The 16,912-nt window shown below is 46.4% G+C and overlaps 1 protein-coding gene across 1 annotated transcript; it reads right to left on the bottom strand.

The window, feature by feature from the left end:
• Window positions 1-1,017: 1,017 nt before the first annotated feature.
• Window positions 1,018-11,001, bottom strand: DNAJC25 (DnaJ heat shock protein family (Hsp40) member C25). The gene is made up of 4 exons (XM_090038851.1): window positions 10,690-11,001; window positions 5,694-5,846; window positions 2,828-3,298; window positions 1,018-1,882 (listed from the first exon to the last, which is right to left on the bottom strand). Exons 1-4 carry the CDS (start codon window positions 10,942-10,944, stop codon window positions 1,760-1,762), a joined length of 1,002 nt encoding a protein of 333 aa, XP_089894977.1. The 5' UTR covers window positions 10,945-11,001; the 3' UTR covers window positions 1,018-1,759.
• Window positions 11,002-16,912: the final 5,911 nt, after the last annotated feature.

Below are 16,912 nucleotides of genomic sequence, written 5' to 3'. Positions count from 1 at the left end.
AGGTGAAAGGAGAGGTATGCACAGCACACAAAAGCAAAGCTCTCTCCATCGTGGACATGCCTCCATAAAACAATGACAGTACTTAATTGCCCAGTTAAACTGAGGTGCTTTGTGCACACGCACACCAGAATGGCCCCCCACCCCCTTCCCAGGAATGAAGTCTCGTTCCTTTTTTGAACCCTTGCCCAACCCCTCACACTCACCACGCATGGTGACGAGCCACCGTGCAGCAGTAAACAAAGGCAAGAGTCTGGGCTTCCCACCTTGGCATGAGCAAACTTGCATATAGGCAAGGTCCAGCTTGTGTGTGTTCCTTGTCACTGGCAAGGTCCCTGGGGCTGGGAGAAAAGGAACTATGCCAGGAAAGTTTGAACAGGCATGGGTGGGCTGAGAGCCCATTTTGGCAGCCTGGTGACAAGCAGAAGACTGGGGCCAGTCACTTCAGCTCTACATCTACACTACGGTCGTAGAGAGGTGGGGAGTCCCTGGCCTGGCTCAGCATCATGGTAGTCTTCTGGGTGTAACTCAGTAAAAACCCACAGCCACAGCAAATCCAAGTCACTGTCTGAGTCTGTGAAAATAGGGCCATCACAAAGCTGTGTCATTCAGTGAGAGGATGCAGGACAACCCCTCGTTGCAGGTGCATAATACTCTGGGCACTCCAGAAACAGCTGATGTCATAGGTCCTCAGGGACTGCTGCCTTAAGACTTTGAGCATCTGCTCCCCATGGCATTTGTGCCTGAAGGCTGACATTTACGCAGTAATCTTTTAGAAGACTACTTGATTATGGTGGCTGGAACAAGTGCCTCCTGGTTCTCCACCTCTCCAAATGGAAATTATTGTGGGATGCAGTTTGTCTGAGGATAACCACACAGACACTCTCCACAATGTGCTGGGAGAAAGTGAGGCAGACAGAATTTTATGCCACTTACTTTGGTGGGAGTTAACCCAGGATAGTGGACTTGTATATTTGGAAGTGCACACTTTGATGTAGGACAAAATACTTTCTCCTGGGACAAAGGTGAGATCTGTTTATAGCCTTAATAGCAACAACATATTCACCAGTACACTTGTTCCAAACAAGTAGTGCAGTTCATTTTACAAAGATTAAAAACCAAACATGAGATTCTAATATAATCATCTTAATGCATCACTCAACTCTGCAGAACAAAGAAAAAATAAGGCCCATTAGTTTAACACTGAGGAACAGTTACGCACTACTTATCAGAATGATTGAAGAAGTCCACATTCCCAACTGGACAAAGTACAGTAACACTCAAGTGTAAGGCCATTGGGCTAACTGCCTTAAAAATGTTATTAGGCAAGATTATTCATTTTGGAAGCTTCTGGACTGAGGAGAGTTAAATTAAAAATTATCCTTCTTCACAGCATTTATGTTAGCATTTACACATCCCTATGGACCAAATGCGAAGCCTTGTGATTTTGTAAGTGGGAACCAAACAATAAAAACACAACAAAGGAGACTTTATCGAAGATATTTTGAGGGCATAGGGTCTGGTTGGGCTGGTGATTAATGTGAAAGTTGCTAAAGAAAAAGTGGGATATATACACTGAACTAGTTCTGTGTAATTGATTTGTTTTTATTTATAAAAATGGTAAACCTGTACTATTTTTCTGCCTGATGAAATATTCCTGAGTTTTAGATCACTGCTAAGGCAGAGCAGATCAAACTCTGAAAATGTAGTTATGAAAGTCTTGCAAGTCAGCTTCAACATTGCATGTATTGGTTAGCAGCCTTCACTCATCAATAAACGTTAATCTTCCAGGTCCTTCATTCCTCATCCACCTCCGGTATCTCTTCCATCGTGGGTCCATGGCCATCTTCTTTTTTAGTTCTTCCTCTTGCTCTTGTTTGTAGACCTGGAAAGGGAAAGGGATTTAAAAAACAAACGCAATAATTTTAAAGCCCAAGAAAACATAGGCCCTTAAGGTGAACTAATGACTACTCTATCCATTAGTTAAACAGTTTACAGACTATTGTTAATTTTAAAAAGGACTCCAGGCTGCGTTCCTGGCTGTGAGCATGCCATGGCTCCATGCATGCACATGGCATTTATTGGTGACATTATCAGCCAAAAGCCACCAATTGCCAATGTTAATATTTTTAATATTGATGCCAATCTGATATATTGCTGCACACGCCAGTTTCAAAGATATATGAGAAATTTTTGGATCTCAACTGCAAGCTTTTCCTTGGTATCACTGTGAAAAAAGCCACTCCATATGGCTTTCTTTTTATGCCACATGGCTAACTCTTCTATTAACAAACTTTCCCACCCTTCCAAATCTGTTTTTTGCCATTCAGTTTCCAGCGCGTGTTCGTGTTCTACCTGGACCTAAACAGGCCAGTTTCCTTGTGGCAGCACTTAATTCCATCAGCATACATAGCATTAAACAAACAACATATTAATAGTGCCATACAGCAATCAGGAAGTCATATCCTGGACCAGTGAAGATAGAGAATGGCTGAACTGATAGACTGCTGCAAAACAGGAACTTCAACTGATCTGGATAAACATAATTAATTACTGTGGTGGATTTATCAGGTCTTTTTCAAGGGCACTTCTCACTGGTGTACTAGATCTAGCTAGCCCCACCACCCTTACTATTGTATTTAAGTATACCACAGGATGGCAAAACTGCCTTTTGGATACAGGATTTCCTTCCACTGCCAGCAGTCTCCAGTTTAAGCTGCAATGTCTAGTACCAAAGTCACTTTTACATACAAACACAATTGTAGTTTTGCATTTAGGAAAGTTCTCTCTTTTGCATTTGTTATCATCACAACACGGCAAAACTACTCACCTCATAGTTCTCTCTCATCCACAGTTGCCGTTCAAGAAAAGTCTTTTTCTGCTCATCTTCTAAACTGTCAAACTGAGACTGGGACATTTTCATGTATCTACGTATTATGTATAGTTTTTCTTCCTCTCCATATTCTTGACCTTTAATATTGAAACAATAAATCCACCAGCAATACCAGATTACATATTTGCACACGTAAAAAGGAGCCAAGAGGATTTGGAATAGGAGAATGTTGTATACTTTAGGTTTTTGGTAGCCGCCTTTTATATCTATTTTATTTTTTATGATGTTTTTGATGATGTCCTCCTCTTCCTTGCGAGTTTCTTCTTTAGACCGCCTATTTTTGCCCTTTTCCTTAGCTCTGTTGAGTAGGCCTTGTTGCCTTGCAATCTCAGTAGCTTGGATGCGATATTTTGGCACTGTGGCTAAATAGTTGATAGCCTCATTGTAGCTATTCCACCAGCTGAAGAACTAGAATATAAGAAGAAAAGTAACAGATTCTTATTTCCATTTGTAACTTCAACAAAGAAAGCACAGGAAAAAACAAAGCTCATTGCCTCCTGGACATTAAGCTACCGGTTAAATACCACCAATGCTAAAAACTGAAAACAGATTTTATACTTTATAATCTAAGTGCTACAGAAATATTTATCTATCCAAACAGGCAAGATAGACAGTAACCCCATTTTAATGCTAAGAAAACAAAATTAGAGGTGACTTATTATGGCTAAAGGAAATAAAACATCATGCCAGCCCTGGAAGGGTCATATATGGGGAATGAACAAAGTGTTTCCAAATTGCTAAATGAGACTCTACTGCATGACTTAAAGACTCAAAGAGTCCCTTATTTTCAAGGAAAATGGAGACAAACTTCTGTTGGCCAGTCAGTCACCAGATGGGGAGTAAAGTACTACAATGTGTTAGCACTCCTAAGACAGAAGTACTATGCTTCTTGGGGTTCAGTCCTGAGCTCACTTTTAAGGAATAAATTTCATAGTATATGCAAAAATGTATTTCATTTTACTTTTTCCAGTGGAAAAAAATGGAGTGCTGTGGTAAACTAGCTCTAAGACAACGTCGGATTACAATTGTGTGTTACATGAAATTATTTTCAAATTGAAGCCTTATTCCATGGTTTACAGTAGCAGCAACTGCCAGCAACAGAGTGGGAGGGGCTAGGTAATGGGGGAAGGGGAGCAGCCAGGCAGGAACAAGCCCAAGCCTGTGACTACCTGCTTATCTCCTCATATTTCAGGGCACCCTTCAAAGGATCTTGCATAACCCCAATTGAGAATCAGTTCTATACACCAATATCATATCTTGCTACAAAAATACTACAATAGTTAAGAAAATGCTTCTCTTCTACCCCAAGAAATAAAGAAAAACTCAACCTATACACCAGTTTTACTAGCATACAGTGCTTCTTTGATTATATACTGCCATAAGCAACAGGGTCATAGAAGAGTCCAATGAAACCTTATTATGGTATATTGAGATCATTCCTTCCACATACAGACCAGTGATTCTCAACCAGGGTGCCAGAAGACAAGCAGTAAAATTAAGCAGATAAGTACAGGCCCAGGCCCATCTGGACAATCCCCTATTCCCAATACCAGGCCCCTTTGCAAGGAGGTAAACACTGTAATCTATACATTCGTTTTTGAAATTGGGTGCCACTCAGTTCACAAAAATAACGTGGGATGCCTCAGTGATGAGAAGCAGGATGCAGGGCAGTATTTAATAGAGGTGCACCAATACATTGGTTCATATCATATTGGCACCAATAAAAAGAAAAACTGACATTATTGGCAATTGGCTTTTTTGGGCTGATGTGTCCAATAGCGTTGCCAAAAAATGCCATGTGCACCCACATAATCACAGAAAGCATGCTGCCAGCATGGCAGCTTAGACAGTAGCTTCCAGCTGATAAATCTGTTGGGAGAAGAGGGGGGAGGAGAGGGGAGAAAAGGTGGAAGGGGGCAGATCAAGGCCCCCCACAGTGACGGAGGGAGTGGGGCCGGGGTAGACACTGCTCAGCTGGGACAGGGTACAGGACACCCCCTCCCCCCCACAAATCCCAGAAGGGCTGCTTGCAGCTCCATCTCGCATCCCACCTGGGCAGTGCCTATCCCTACCCCTGCCCCACTCCCTCCCCTCCCTCACCACATGGGCCCCAATCTGCTCCCCCCCGCCCCCAGACTTACCAGCTGGAGTCTGTTCTTCAAGCTGCCAGGCTGCATATCAGCAATCGGATCAGCTGATATGGCTCATTAATAACCAGCGACAGGTATCAACCCAAAAAATATTAGTGCACCCCTAGTATATAAACCTTTAGGATTTCCATAATCGACCCCCCCCCACACACACACATATGCATTTAAACAGCAGTTCAGCAATAATTACAGTTGTCTGAAATATAGTCCGTCATTAAGATCATTGTTTCAAATAAACAAAATTCTTCTTAACTGGTTCAATCTAACCTTGCCTAATAATCTAGTTCCCATGCCTGGGACAGACTTTAAAGCATTTAGCCCTTCATTTCATGAACCATGAAATTAGATTATTTCTAACAGTGCAAGATGTTACGTGTTAACTATATAGCACTAAAAAATAAGGAGGTTGCTTCCATTATCTGTATAGGCTGGGGTCCAAGAGACAGAATTACTCAACTCCAAGATCTAATCTGTTGAATAGATATTCAGTAAAGATAGCAGACAGCACTTATCCCAAGGAGAAATAATGAAGCCATCTATTCTTGTGGTTTTTTACTTAACTGCATGAAGCAACAGTGGCAGTAAAGGAAGTAAAAATAGGAAGCAGCATCTTTTAGTTTAGAAATCCAAGGGAAAATATAAATGTATTTTACCTGAAACACAGAGATAGCACATACTGTAAGCAGAATTACTATTCTGACGTCCACTTTAGGTGCCAGCCTCCTGCTATAGTAATGATAATAATGGCGGTAATACTCTTCAGGGTGATCCAACATGTAGTCATAATCCTTACGTGTTTCTTCATCCTGCAGAAAAACAACTTTTTAAGGTTCAGATCCTTTCAGATTTAGTCACTGTTACCTAGACCATTCCAGAAAACAGTCCTGTAGCCAATTAATTTACCAAATTCACACCCACAGTACTGTTATACTACTCAGAGGAATGAATGGTATAACATGACAACATGGTCATAACATTTTCGCAGAGTCCAGTGGGACCTTATTACGGTATATTGAGCCCCGCTCCACCCTAATTACCACAAATAAATCAAAGAGATATTTTGCTAGAATTTTCCCAGCCCCCAGTCCAACTATCTAGAATGCTACCTAAAATAATAGTGTTAAAAGAAAAGACCTCTTCTTAAATTGACAGTGTCCCCTGAGGTGTGCACTAAATGTGGAGTCCAGAAAATATTCACTTTCTTTACAACAGGAGATGGGAATTCCAAAATAACATACAGGGAGATTATATGCCCTTTAAATACTTAATTCTTCCTTTGGCAAGAGTTCTTCCTTAATTTTCTACCTGGCCACCTTAAAAACTTTTCAAGTAAACATTATTAAATTAATGTACTGATTTAAGAACACACTGAATATCTATCTGGGGATGAATAAATGGTGGGAGTTTTCTGAAGTTTTAACTGAAAGCAGTCTTTTAGTATTTGCAAAACCATGGAAACTAATCTGAATGTGGTCAGTTTTATCTAGCTTTGAAAGCCAAGCAGAACTGGCTGTGGATAATAATGGGAGGAGGAAACCCTCTAAAAGCATGGAGAAGACTATTGTGCATCATACAAGCTGCTGACAAGCCTTGAGCTGCATGACTTCAGTGGGAAAACAGACCACTTCCAAAAGGATTAAGATACCTTCTGCTGCTCAGAAACAAAAAGGTTCTTGGTTGAATTACTTACTAGAACAGGCTTCACAGATAAATCGTTCAGTTCATGCTTGCTTACTTGGATACCCTACTGAAAAGTCTGCAGTGTCAAAACTGCCTGCATTTATTCTCAACAAAATTCAGTTTTCATGACAGCTAAAAAAGATACTTCCATTTTCCTCTCCTATTTACAAGGTTTGGGAATCCCACCCCATCCTCCCTCCCCCTTCTCCTCCCAGATTTTGGAACTCTTTGGGCTGAGATTTATTTTAGTTAATGTTTCTTTCAAAAAAGGAGGATTTAAAAATTTGAAGAAAACTGACCTATTAGAACAATTAATTAGAGGACAAGCTATTAAAAGTATTACAGCTAATAAAGCTGAAAAAAATAAAATTTTCATTTTTCTTTAATTTTATGAAACAAAGAATTAAGTTAAACAATGTTAAATGAACAAAGAACAGGAAATTTGAGTTACAATTTTTGTGGGAACTATCCCATTGTAGGCCAAGCACTGACATTTCATTAAGCTAGTCTTATGAGCATGCACACAATACAGCAAAGAGCCACTAACTAGGAAGTGCAAGAGAAACAGAATACTTCTTCACCAGTGTTTTTCCCACAAACCTATAAACCCCTGGAAGGGTCCCACACTACCCTGGGGTCCCATAGCACCCCAGCTGAGAACCACTTGTCTAAAGAAAAAAAAAGAAAACAGAGAGGGATTCCACTTCCAGGTGCACACAGATGAATTGCTTGTTAAAAAGAGACTACATGCACAAGTATCATAGCACAGGACCAACAAATGCAAAAAAACCCCCAAAAAAACCCTAAAGCAGAGGTGGGCAATTATTGGGGCCCAAAGGCCACATGGGGAGTTTTGATAAGCTGTCATGGGTCAGGTCAGCACTCCACCAGCAACTCACCAAAACTCCCTATGGGTCTGTGGGTGGTCATGGAGCAGTGTTCAGGAACGGGAGGGACGAGCAAGGCTGGAATCATAGGACTGGGTTGTGCCTACTCCCTACGTGCCCCTGGCCTCCAGTGGGGGAGTATGTGTGGGGGAAAAAGAGGGGTGTGCGCATGTGTGTAGGTAGGGGGCTGCCTCGGGACACATGCAGCAGAGTTCACCTGGGCACTGAGGTCTGCAGTGCCCCCACAGCACTCTGCATGGGGCTGAACTCCACTAATTTGCACTGGGGCAGCCTTCTGGTGCCCACAGCCTGGTTGGGTGCTGCTCTGCTCCCAATCTTGCCACTGCCACATCAAGCCTTTCGGGGTGAGCATAGTTTCATAGTTTCTAGGGTCAGAAGGGACCTGAGCAGATCATCTAGTCCGACCCGCTGCCATGGCAGGAAAGAGTACTGGGGTCAAATGACCCCAGCAAGATGTTCATCTAACCTCCTCTTGAACACCCCCAGGGTAGGAGCCTGCACCACTTCTCTTTGGAAGCTGGTTCCAGACCCTAGCCGCCCTGACCGTGAAGTAGTGCCTCCTGATATCTAACCTAAACCTACCCTCTGCCAGCTTGTGACCGTTATTCCTGGTCACTCCTGGCAGTGCTCGGGGGAACAGTGACTCCCCCAATGCCTGCTGATCCCTCCTGACTAGTTTATAACAGGCCACAAGACCCCCCTCAGCCTTCTCTTTTGGAGGCTGAACAGGTTCAGGTCCCTTAGCCTCTCCTCGTAGGGCCTGCCCTGCTGTCCCCTCCTCTGGACCCTCTCCATACTGTCAACATCCCCTCTTGAAGTGTGGCACCCAGAACTGGACGCAATACTCCAGCTGTGGCCTGACCAGTGCTGCATAGAGGGGAAGGATCACCTCTTTGGACCTGCTCGAGCAGCTTTACCCGGATGGCTCCTGTCCAGGCATACAGGGCTCCAGCTCCAGGAAGTGGCTCCGAACTGAAGCCCAGCACGCTAGGGCAAGAACTGCCCAGCTGAAGCTGCTCCCCTGGAGCAGCATGGCTTGGCAAAGCCAAGATCAGGAGCAGGAGTTGTCATTAGAGGCAGGGAGCACAGAGTAGCACCCAGCTGCACTAGGAACAGCCCCCTGGATGAGCTGCACATGCTGGCCAGCGCTGGTGGGAGCCTGGCACGGGTGCCCTAGCACAAGTGGACAGGACTTGGCCCCATGCAGCTGCAGGCCAGGTCAGCACACCCATCACGCCTCACCCCAACACAACAACTCACCAAAACTCCCTATGTAGGATGGAGCCATGGGCAGGGAGCAGTGTTTGGGAGCGGGACAGGCAGGCAGGGCTGGGGTAAGAGGGCAGGGAAGTGGGGTGGTGACAGCATTGGGCCAGGGCCCAAGGCAGAGCTACGATCCACTTCCCTCACACCCTTGTGACCAAAATGGGTTCCACAGGCAGGGGCATGCAAGGAGTGTATAGCGGCTCTGTCATGGGCCCCAGCCCCACTCTGTCACCACCCCATAATCCTGGGGCCTCCATGGAGAGCAGACAGAAGCTGCACAGGCAGGGCATACAGCCGGGCAAGAAGCTGCATCCAGGGCTGTGCCAGAGCTGTGATCTGCTCCTTATACACCACCCCTATCCTCAGAACCCACACCTGGCACAGCCCTGCACTGTCACTGCCCAAGATCAAAGGGTCTCCCCAGCCCTGCTCACCTGTCATACTCCCGGATGCCACTCCCCATTGGCCGATGGCCTCATGCCACCCACCCAGCTGCATACTCTGCCCATGTGGGTCCCACCCTGGCAGCAGGTGTGGAATGGATGGGCCAAAGCACCCAGGCGGTAGGACTGGGTCTGGCAGGGGCAGCCAGAAGGAGCCACCACTGCAAGGAAATAGAGTTCAGCTGCCATGCTGCCCTGGCCCTGCTGTGTATGCACCATGGCCCCTCACCTGGGCCAGGCAAAAAAAAAAAAAAAAAAAAAAAAATTGTTCCGCAGGCTGTATTTTGCCCACCCTATACTAGAGTGATAGTGATGGTCTGCCTCATAATAGTCTACCTCCTTCCTCTACAGTGAGGAGAAAGCCTTGCAAAGGAAGAAGAAAGGATGCTTGGGGCTGTGCTTCTAGGGGCTTCTTTTATAACTGCTAGCCTCAGTGACTCTTGGAAGTCCAAGATAGTCATTTGCTCACAGACTCCTGGGAAAATGGGGTTAGAAGGAACCTCAAAAGGTATATTTGTAACTTCTTGCCCTGTCCCAGCAGATGCAGAGAGAAATGCATCACTTGCCTCCCATTTGACAACCATTATCACATTCTTCCAGATTTTCTTTCTTGACTCTAAATAACGCCAGCTCTCCCAACCTTGCCTTAGAGATCACATTTTCTAGACCGTTACTCACAGCTCCACTCTGCCCAATTTATCCAGCCTTCCCCTAAGTGCGGGACCCAGACCCAGCGTACCAGACAAACAGGTTAGCAGAAATGCCTCCTGCAACTTGCCTGCAGCGCTCCAAGCGCTGCTAGGACACCACAGACTACTACCCAGCCACACATGCTCAACCTGTGGCCACCCCCCTGGTCCTTTTCTGCAGGCCACAGCAGGCCAGCACTGCCTGTGGACTTCCAATGGCAGCTCCAAAGCACCAGTGCCCACCCAGCTCCATCCTTACTTGCCCCCTCCAGCCCTGCCTGCTCCCCATAGCCACACCCCGCCAGCAAGACACAGGGCTCCCCCCACCACCAGGACTGTGGGATGGGAGGGGCCCAGCCACGGCCTACGTGTCCTGCCCTGCCCCCCCCAGGTTGAAACTCACCACCCCACCCCGACAGAACCATCTCCGCAGGCGGGGGGGGGCACATATGGCCCCCCCGATGGAACCACTTCAGCAGGCAGGGGGGAACACGCCCCCCGCGGACGGAGCCACCGCGGCTGGGGGGGACCCACACATGACCCCCCCCCGACGGAAGCGCCAGCGCCGCCTTGCCTCGCTTCGCCCCGCCCCGCGCGCCCCGCGTCCCGTCGGTGTCTCTTACCGGGGCGGCTGCGGCCGGGGCGGCGGTCCCGCTCGCTCACCTTGAGGGTCTCGTAGGCTGTGGCGATGAGCAGGAAGGTCTCATGCGCCGTGTCCGGGTCCTGGGCATTGCCGTGCTGGCGGTCGGGGTGGTAGCGCCGGGCCAGCTGCCTGTAGGCGCGCGCGATCTCCGCCTTGCTGGCCTCGCGGCTCACGCCCAGCACATCGTAGCACACGTGCAGCCCGCAGTACAGGCCCTCCACCAGCGCCACGGCCAGCAGCAGCAGTGCCAGGACCCGCGCGGCAAATGCCGCCATAGCTCCTGCCTGCAGCCATGCGCCGCCGCCCCGTACGCATGCGCCGCCGCCAGCGCAGGGCGGGGCCCGAGCTGCAAGACGTGGCTGCAGCTGAAGGGCGGAAACGGCCAAGCCGGGGGCGGGACCAAGAGGCGTCGGAGGCGTGGGGTACTGGCACAGGAGTGGACGAGGGGGCGGGGCCAAAGAATGGAGGAGAGCTGGGGGCGGAAAGCGTTGTGTGGGGCGGGGTGTAGGGGAGAGGGGCGAGGCCAAAAGAATGGACGGCGGCGGTGGGCGGGGCGAGCCGAGGGAGGGGCGGAGCCAAATAAAGGCGCGTCATAAAGGGGTGGGGCAGGCCAGTGCTGCTGCGGGGTGACGTCAGGCCTTCTGCCAGGTACGATCAGCAGAAGTGGTCGAAGTGTCTGATCGTCTTTGAGGCAGCTCACTGATGCAAAACCCAGGTCACTCTCAGGGAGTCTGAACTGACTTCTGGGTTTGCTGTCAGCACTTTCTTATGACTGCTTGCCTCGAAATGAAGAAATAAATACATGAATGAAATACAGAGAATAAATACAGAATTTTTTTTAATTTAAATTTTCCATATTCCAAGTCAAATTAGCCAAAACAAATTCCAAATCCATGAGTCAGTCTAGAACCACAAGTGGCCCTACCACAAGCAAACATCCTCCACGACAATCTGGGGCTTCGGATATTTCCAAATCCTTTGGCGGGCATCCTACTTGCTGGAGACTTGGGATGCAGATGCCCCCAAGTTTTGCTCATCCCCAGCCACAGGAAATCAGGGAGGAGTGTCCCCATTCCATAAAGTGGGCATAAAGCCAAGACCCTTCCCACTCCAGCAGTTAAGTGGGAGGTTTATTTATTATACATTACCTTAGCAGGTACCGTCCTTGTGCCAGGAGAGTGGTCATCCCCAGTTGCAACTAGGAAGACTGGCTCAGTGGTCATGGTGTTTCCCTTGCCAGGCAAGCATAGGACTACAGTAAGCTTGATCTGAGCCGAAAGATTTTTTTTTTGGCAAAAGTATATGTCTATATATATATATATATATATATATAAGGTTATATATATCTACACTTTGAGTATCACTACACAAAAAAAGCCTTAACCTGGTACAAAAACTGCATCCATGCAGCCCACACACCTGTACAAAAGCCAGCTGTCCACCGGGGCCCTTTACAACATCTGCATTGCACGCTACACACACAAGCAACTTCTGGTCTCTCAGACTAGGCAACCCTTTTCTTTCAGCCCCACCCCACTTGCGGGGCCACATACTCAGTTCTCCTGTCGTCCATGTCACTGTCGCTCCAGCTCCCACTGGAGGACCTGCTTTTGCTGTCACTGTCGCTATCCTCAGTTCCACTCGTCTCGTCCTCTACCTCTCTGTCACTGCCCCCTTCTCTGCTGGGGGGAAGTTGGAAGTCCTGTGCCACATGTCTGTGTGCCAGCCAAGAAGCTTCGGCTGCGTCCTCTTCATCCTCCACTCCTGATTTCTGGTAGTAGGTCTGAAGTTCGCTCAAAGCCAATTTCACGCAGCCTACTACCTCTACATCTGTGTGCCTGTACAACAGGAGGTTCCTGGACTTCCACAGGGCATTCCTGATGCAGGATACAAACTGGTTGAAATGGGGCGGCAGGTTCTCCTGGTGTTTGGCGAGGTGCCTGTACAGTGCCACTTCTCTGGTTAACCGGTTGATGCCAGTCACCACTTCGCAGAGCTGTTTCACCCTTTTCCGTACCTCTTTGGCACAGGTGCAGAGCCAGAGCAGGTGGTCAATTGTCTCCGTGGCTCCATGGCAGTTGAGCCATGGGCAGCTGGGTCTTCCCAGGTGATCCTCTCTATGTCTCCGGGCCCTCGCTGGCAGGGCTCAGTGGGCTTTTAGGCAGTTCAGGTCCTTGTGATCTTTGCACAGGTCTTTGTGGTCAATGAGCTCCCACACAACCTGGCACGCATCACCTGGAAGCAGGTCCACGGGCAACATGGTGTCCATCAGCCTCACCGTCTCCTGGATCTTCTTGTGGTTGCTCATGGTTGCGGGGCCTGCACTCTGCAGATCATATAAACTGCAGCACTGGTTTAGGATCTCATAAAACTACATTGAGCCCATGATCCATGGTTAGAAATAAAGAAATAACTAAGAAGAATGAAGAAATAAATGCTTCAATTTTGATGGTCCAATTCTTGCTCACTCACTGGCAACTTACAGGGAGTACCATAAAGTAAATAAGAAGAAGGCTTATTTGCATGCTAATTTGCATATTTTTCAGCGTAAAATCTTTTTCAACAAATATAATTTTGAGTTTTAAGCAATACAATAATTTCATATTTAAGACCTGGCAATGCTCTGCTCCCAGGTGAAGTTGCTGTGGGGCTGCTTGTCTCAGGAGGAATCCTGGTGTGCTTGCTGCTTGAAGGTTGTTTCTGCTGTGCCCCCAGCACTTCCTAGCTGAAGCCTGTTAGAAACACACTGTGGGAGCCTCCCAGGTTGGGTTTTGTCATCCCTGCCCTTGAGAAGCAGGTAGCTGTGTTAGCTTGAAGCTAGGCATGGGGCAGGGCCAGGTGGTCCCTGACAGACCAGCTGGTTCAGTGAGGCCTGAGCTTTCCTAGGCAGCCATCTAGTGGCGTACCTAAGGGTGGGGGTCGGTAGCGGGCCATGGCCCCCAGGCATAGGGCTGTGGGGGGGTGCCAGCCAGCTGTGAAACTGGAAGCAGTGGCAGTGGCACGAAGAAGCACTTCTGGTTTCTGGCAGTTCTGCCTGCCAACCCCGGGTCTGTGCTTGGTGGGGGCGGGGGGCGCAAATGTAAGCATTGCACTTGGAGACCCTCCATACATCAGTATGTCACTGCAGCCATCTGCTTTGCCAGAAGCTACCTGATGATAAGTTAGGGTGATGCTCAGGAAAGCTCATGCCTGTGTTTAGTCTTTATCCTCCCTTGCCTTTTGCTCTGCTTTGCCCTGCTATTGGTACTCTTTGACCATGGACAAGCTTTGAAACCAACCTGGCACATCTGGCTTCCTGTAAATATCTCTTTGCAGGCCACAGGGAAAGGTGTTGTGGCCCTCTGCTGTACACTTGGGTCTTGGCTGATATTAATTATATTTTTAGACCTGTAAATTCTGTCGTAAACCCTCTGCTGACCAGTCGCAACATGGCACTTATGCAAAGTGAAGTGCAAACTATCTTTACAGATGCTATTTCTGTCAGATGGGCCATTGGTGTTGGCTTTGGCAATGTTTGCATCTCACTCTCATGATGCATAGCTTCATTTGTTTCTGTGTCTCAAGCTTGAAATAATTCAGCCTTGATATTTTTGCAGCTTCCGTTCTGGTTTCAGAAGAAAGGTGATTCCAGACAAAATAAAGAGTAATTAAGACAATATGTCAGCTTATGTAGTGATTTGAAGAGAGTCTGTAATATACTTTTAATGAATGTTACAATGTTGATGGAAGCCATTATTCAGTACCTAAACATACCATACTGGAAAAAGCCAGCTATGAAGTCCCACTTTCCACCTCCCTATGTCATATTTTTTTTGCCTTCCTTCAGCACTTTATAGCTGCAGCAGTTAATGTGACTGCCAATACAAAGTAACAGCGCTTCTACATCAAGTGTTCTCAAGCTTTTCTCTTATTCAGTCAAACAGATTTCCTCCGCTTCTGTTCACAGTTGTATACCATCCCTGAGGCAAATGTGGCAATTATTTATATTAAATACTAAAATTAGGACCGTATCTAATATTGTCCCTGTCTTTTTGTGATATAATAGGTGGGAAAACAGCTGCACATAATTAGCCTGATTTCCAAGGACAGTCAGCAAATGATTAGCAGCCACTTTATTAATTGGTGTAAACTAGCTACCAAACAGCTCCAAGTCTCCTGTAATTAATTTACCACAGTGCTGGGGGTGAACAGCTGGATTCCAAGACACACTTGTTTAGCTGCCTGGTTTGTTCCAGCACCTTATTTAAGGGCCACTCTACTACTTGACTTTGGCTGTACAAAAAGCTGGGCTTCCAGGCAACAGTTCTTGCTCTGACTATACCTCTTAGGCATATCCTAAGATATGCTCATATCTACTGCTCCTATCCTGGTTTCTAGCCCTTACCTCCTTACCTTGTATTGTCTTCTGGAGCTTCTGGCTCTTGACCCCTTAGTTTGATGCCCTGGCTGTTGACCTGAGGCAACTGACCTAGGTTTGAACTTTGATATGTTGTAGCAGTCTCTTGTTCTTGCCCTGAACTTGGCCTCTTTGACTACTGACCTCTAGCTTGTGAGCTCTACATGCTTTATGACCATTCATTATGCTAAAATACCTTAAATGTCACTCTCTGATTTGGGGGGGGGGGCAGGGAGCACAGCCTTCCATTTACTCCAGCCTGCTGTGAGAACTGATAAAATCCTGGTATAGGATCAGTACCATAATGGAGGATCAGGACCATAAAGCATGAAGAATAACATAAGTTACAGCTCCTAGTATGGTTGAAGAAATCATAGAACACCCTACTCAAAATCTAGAGTTATTGTTCAGGTTTTTGAAGACTTATGTGTATGTGATGGAGTTTTAGTAATGATAAAGTTTCTACTAGTTATAAATCTAGTATATAACTAAATCTATGCTATGCTGACCATGATGTTGTCATCAACAAGGATCTGTATTACTGCAGTGTCTGTAACCCCTAGCTGTAGACCACGACCCCACTATGATAGCTTCTGTACACATGTAGAAGGATGGTCCATTTTAATTTACAGTCCAACTGGATATACTGGTATTAAGCACATAAGATCTGCCATTTACTGGGTCAAAAACCAGAAGCTTAATATGCTGTCTCACAGTGACAGGGAGTGAATGCTGAGTGGGAGGGTGAATAGGACATGTCCAGAATTTTCCACTCCTTGCTCTTCTCCCATTGCAGCTTCCAGTATTCCAGCATAACTTGTTTGAATATAAGGCCAAAAAAAAAAAAAAAGAAGAAATGCAAAGTACCACTTGACACTGAGCTTTGAGCTAGGGAAGATTTTGAATGAGGGGGTTATGACGAGGTTCAGAATACTGTATTCCCAAGTTGGAGGTTGAGTTGAAGACTTGTCCTCAGGGGTTTGGCCTGAGACAGCTGTCAAGTTTAGTGTGGTTGTTATTGGTGTTGTGTGGGAGAAACCTCTGGATGAAGGCTTAGTGGCCTTTTCCAGCAGAGTGCTGTAAGACAAAATATTCCTGCTAGCATATGTTCAATTTCCTCCAGCTAGTCTTTCTCTCTCAGTTCCTAGCCTAATTATAATAATGTTGAAATGCTTGCAAGCATAAATCCAAAGTCAGGAGGTTCCAATAGGCAGAGATATGGGAATAATTAAGACAGCAACATTTAGAAGCAACCACTTATTAGATGCTAAACTGAGCAGGGTTTATAATAAAGCTGTAAAATGTTATTGTAAAATGTCACTAAGGAAACCCTTCCTCAAGGGACATAATATTCTGAGCCCCATAGAAGATAGAAAAGTGTTGGGTGAGGGAGAGGGACCTGAGATCACTGGGGCAGCTGCTTATAATGGATTTCTAAGCACACTAAGGATGGGAGGTGTACTTTATTTAACCACTAGATGTCTCTGGATGCTAATCAGAGTTTCAAGCAGGGTGTGGTCCCTGCCAAAGGAGGTGGAGGCTAGTTTACAAGCTGTGTAGAAGATTACTTTTTTGTCTGTAGTTATTTTTCTTAATAAGCATCATCTGTTGAAGACTAGTTATTCCATATATATTTTGACACTAAACACCTTGCTGGACTGTTTGTTTGTTATTTCAACTGTTGTGTTTCTCTTTAGGACTAGATGCTAAAATAATTCAATTCTTACTCCTCTTCCCGAATTCAAAGCAATGGAAATTTAACTTTAAAACCTGTTCTCTCTCTCTCAAATTTTGATCTATAAATGCATGTAGGCCCCTGCTGACAACTATGCTCCTTTTCTATACAG

Source organism: Crocodylus siamensis, chromosome 3, assembly GCF_052110815.1.
Source record: "Crocodylus siamensis isolate JL-2025a chromosome 3, ASM5211081v1, whole genome shotgun sequence".
Taxonomy (NCBI): Eukaryota; Metazoa; Chordata; order Crocodylia; family Crocodylidae; genus Crocodylus; species Crocodylus siamensis.
This window is presented reverse-complemented; position numbering and strand designations above follow the sequence as displayed.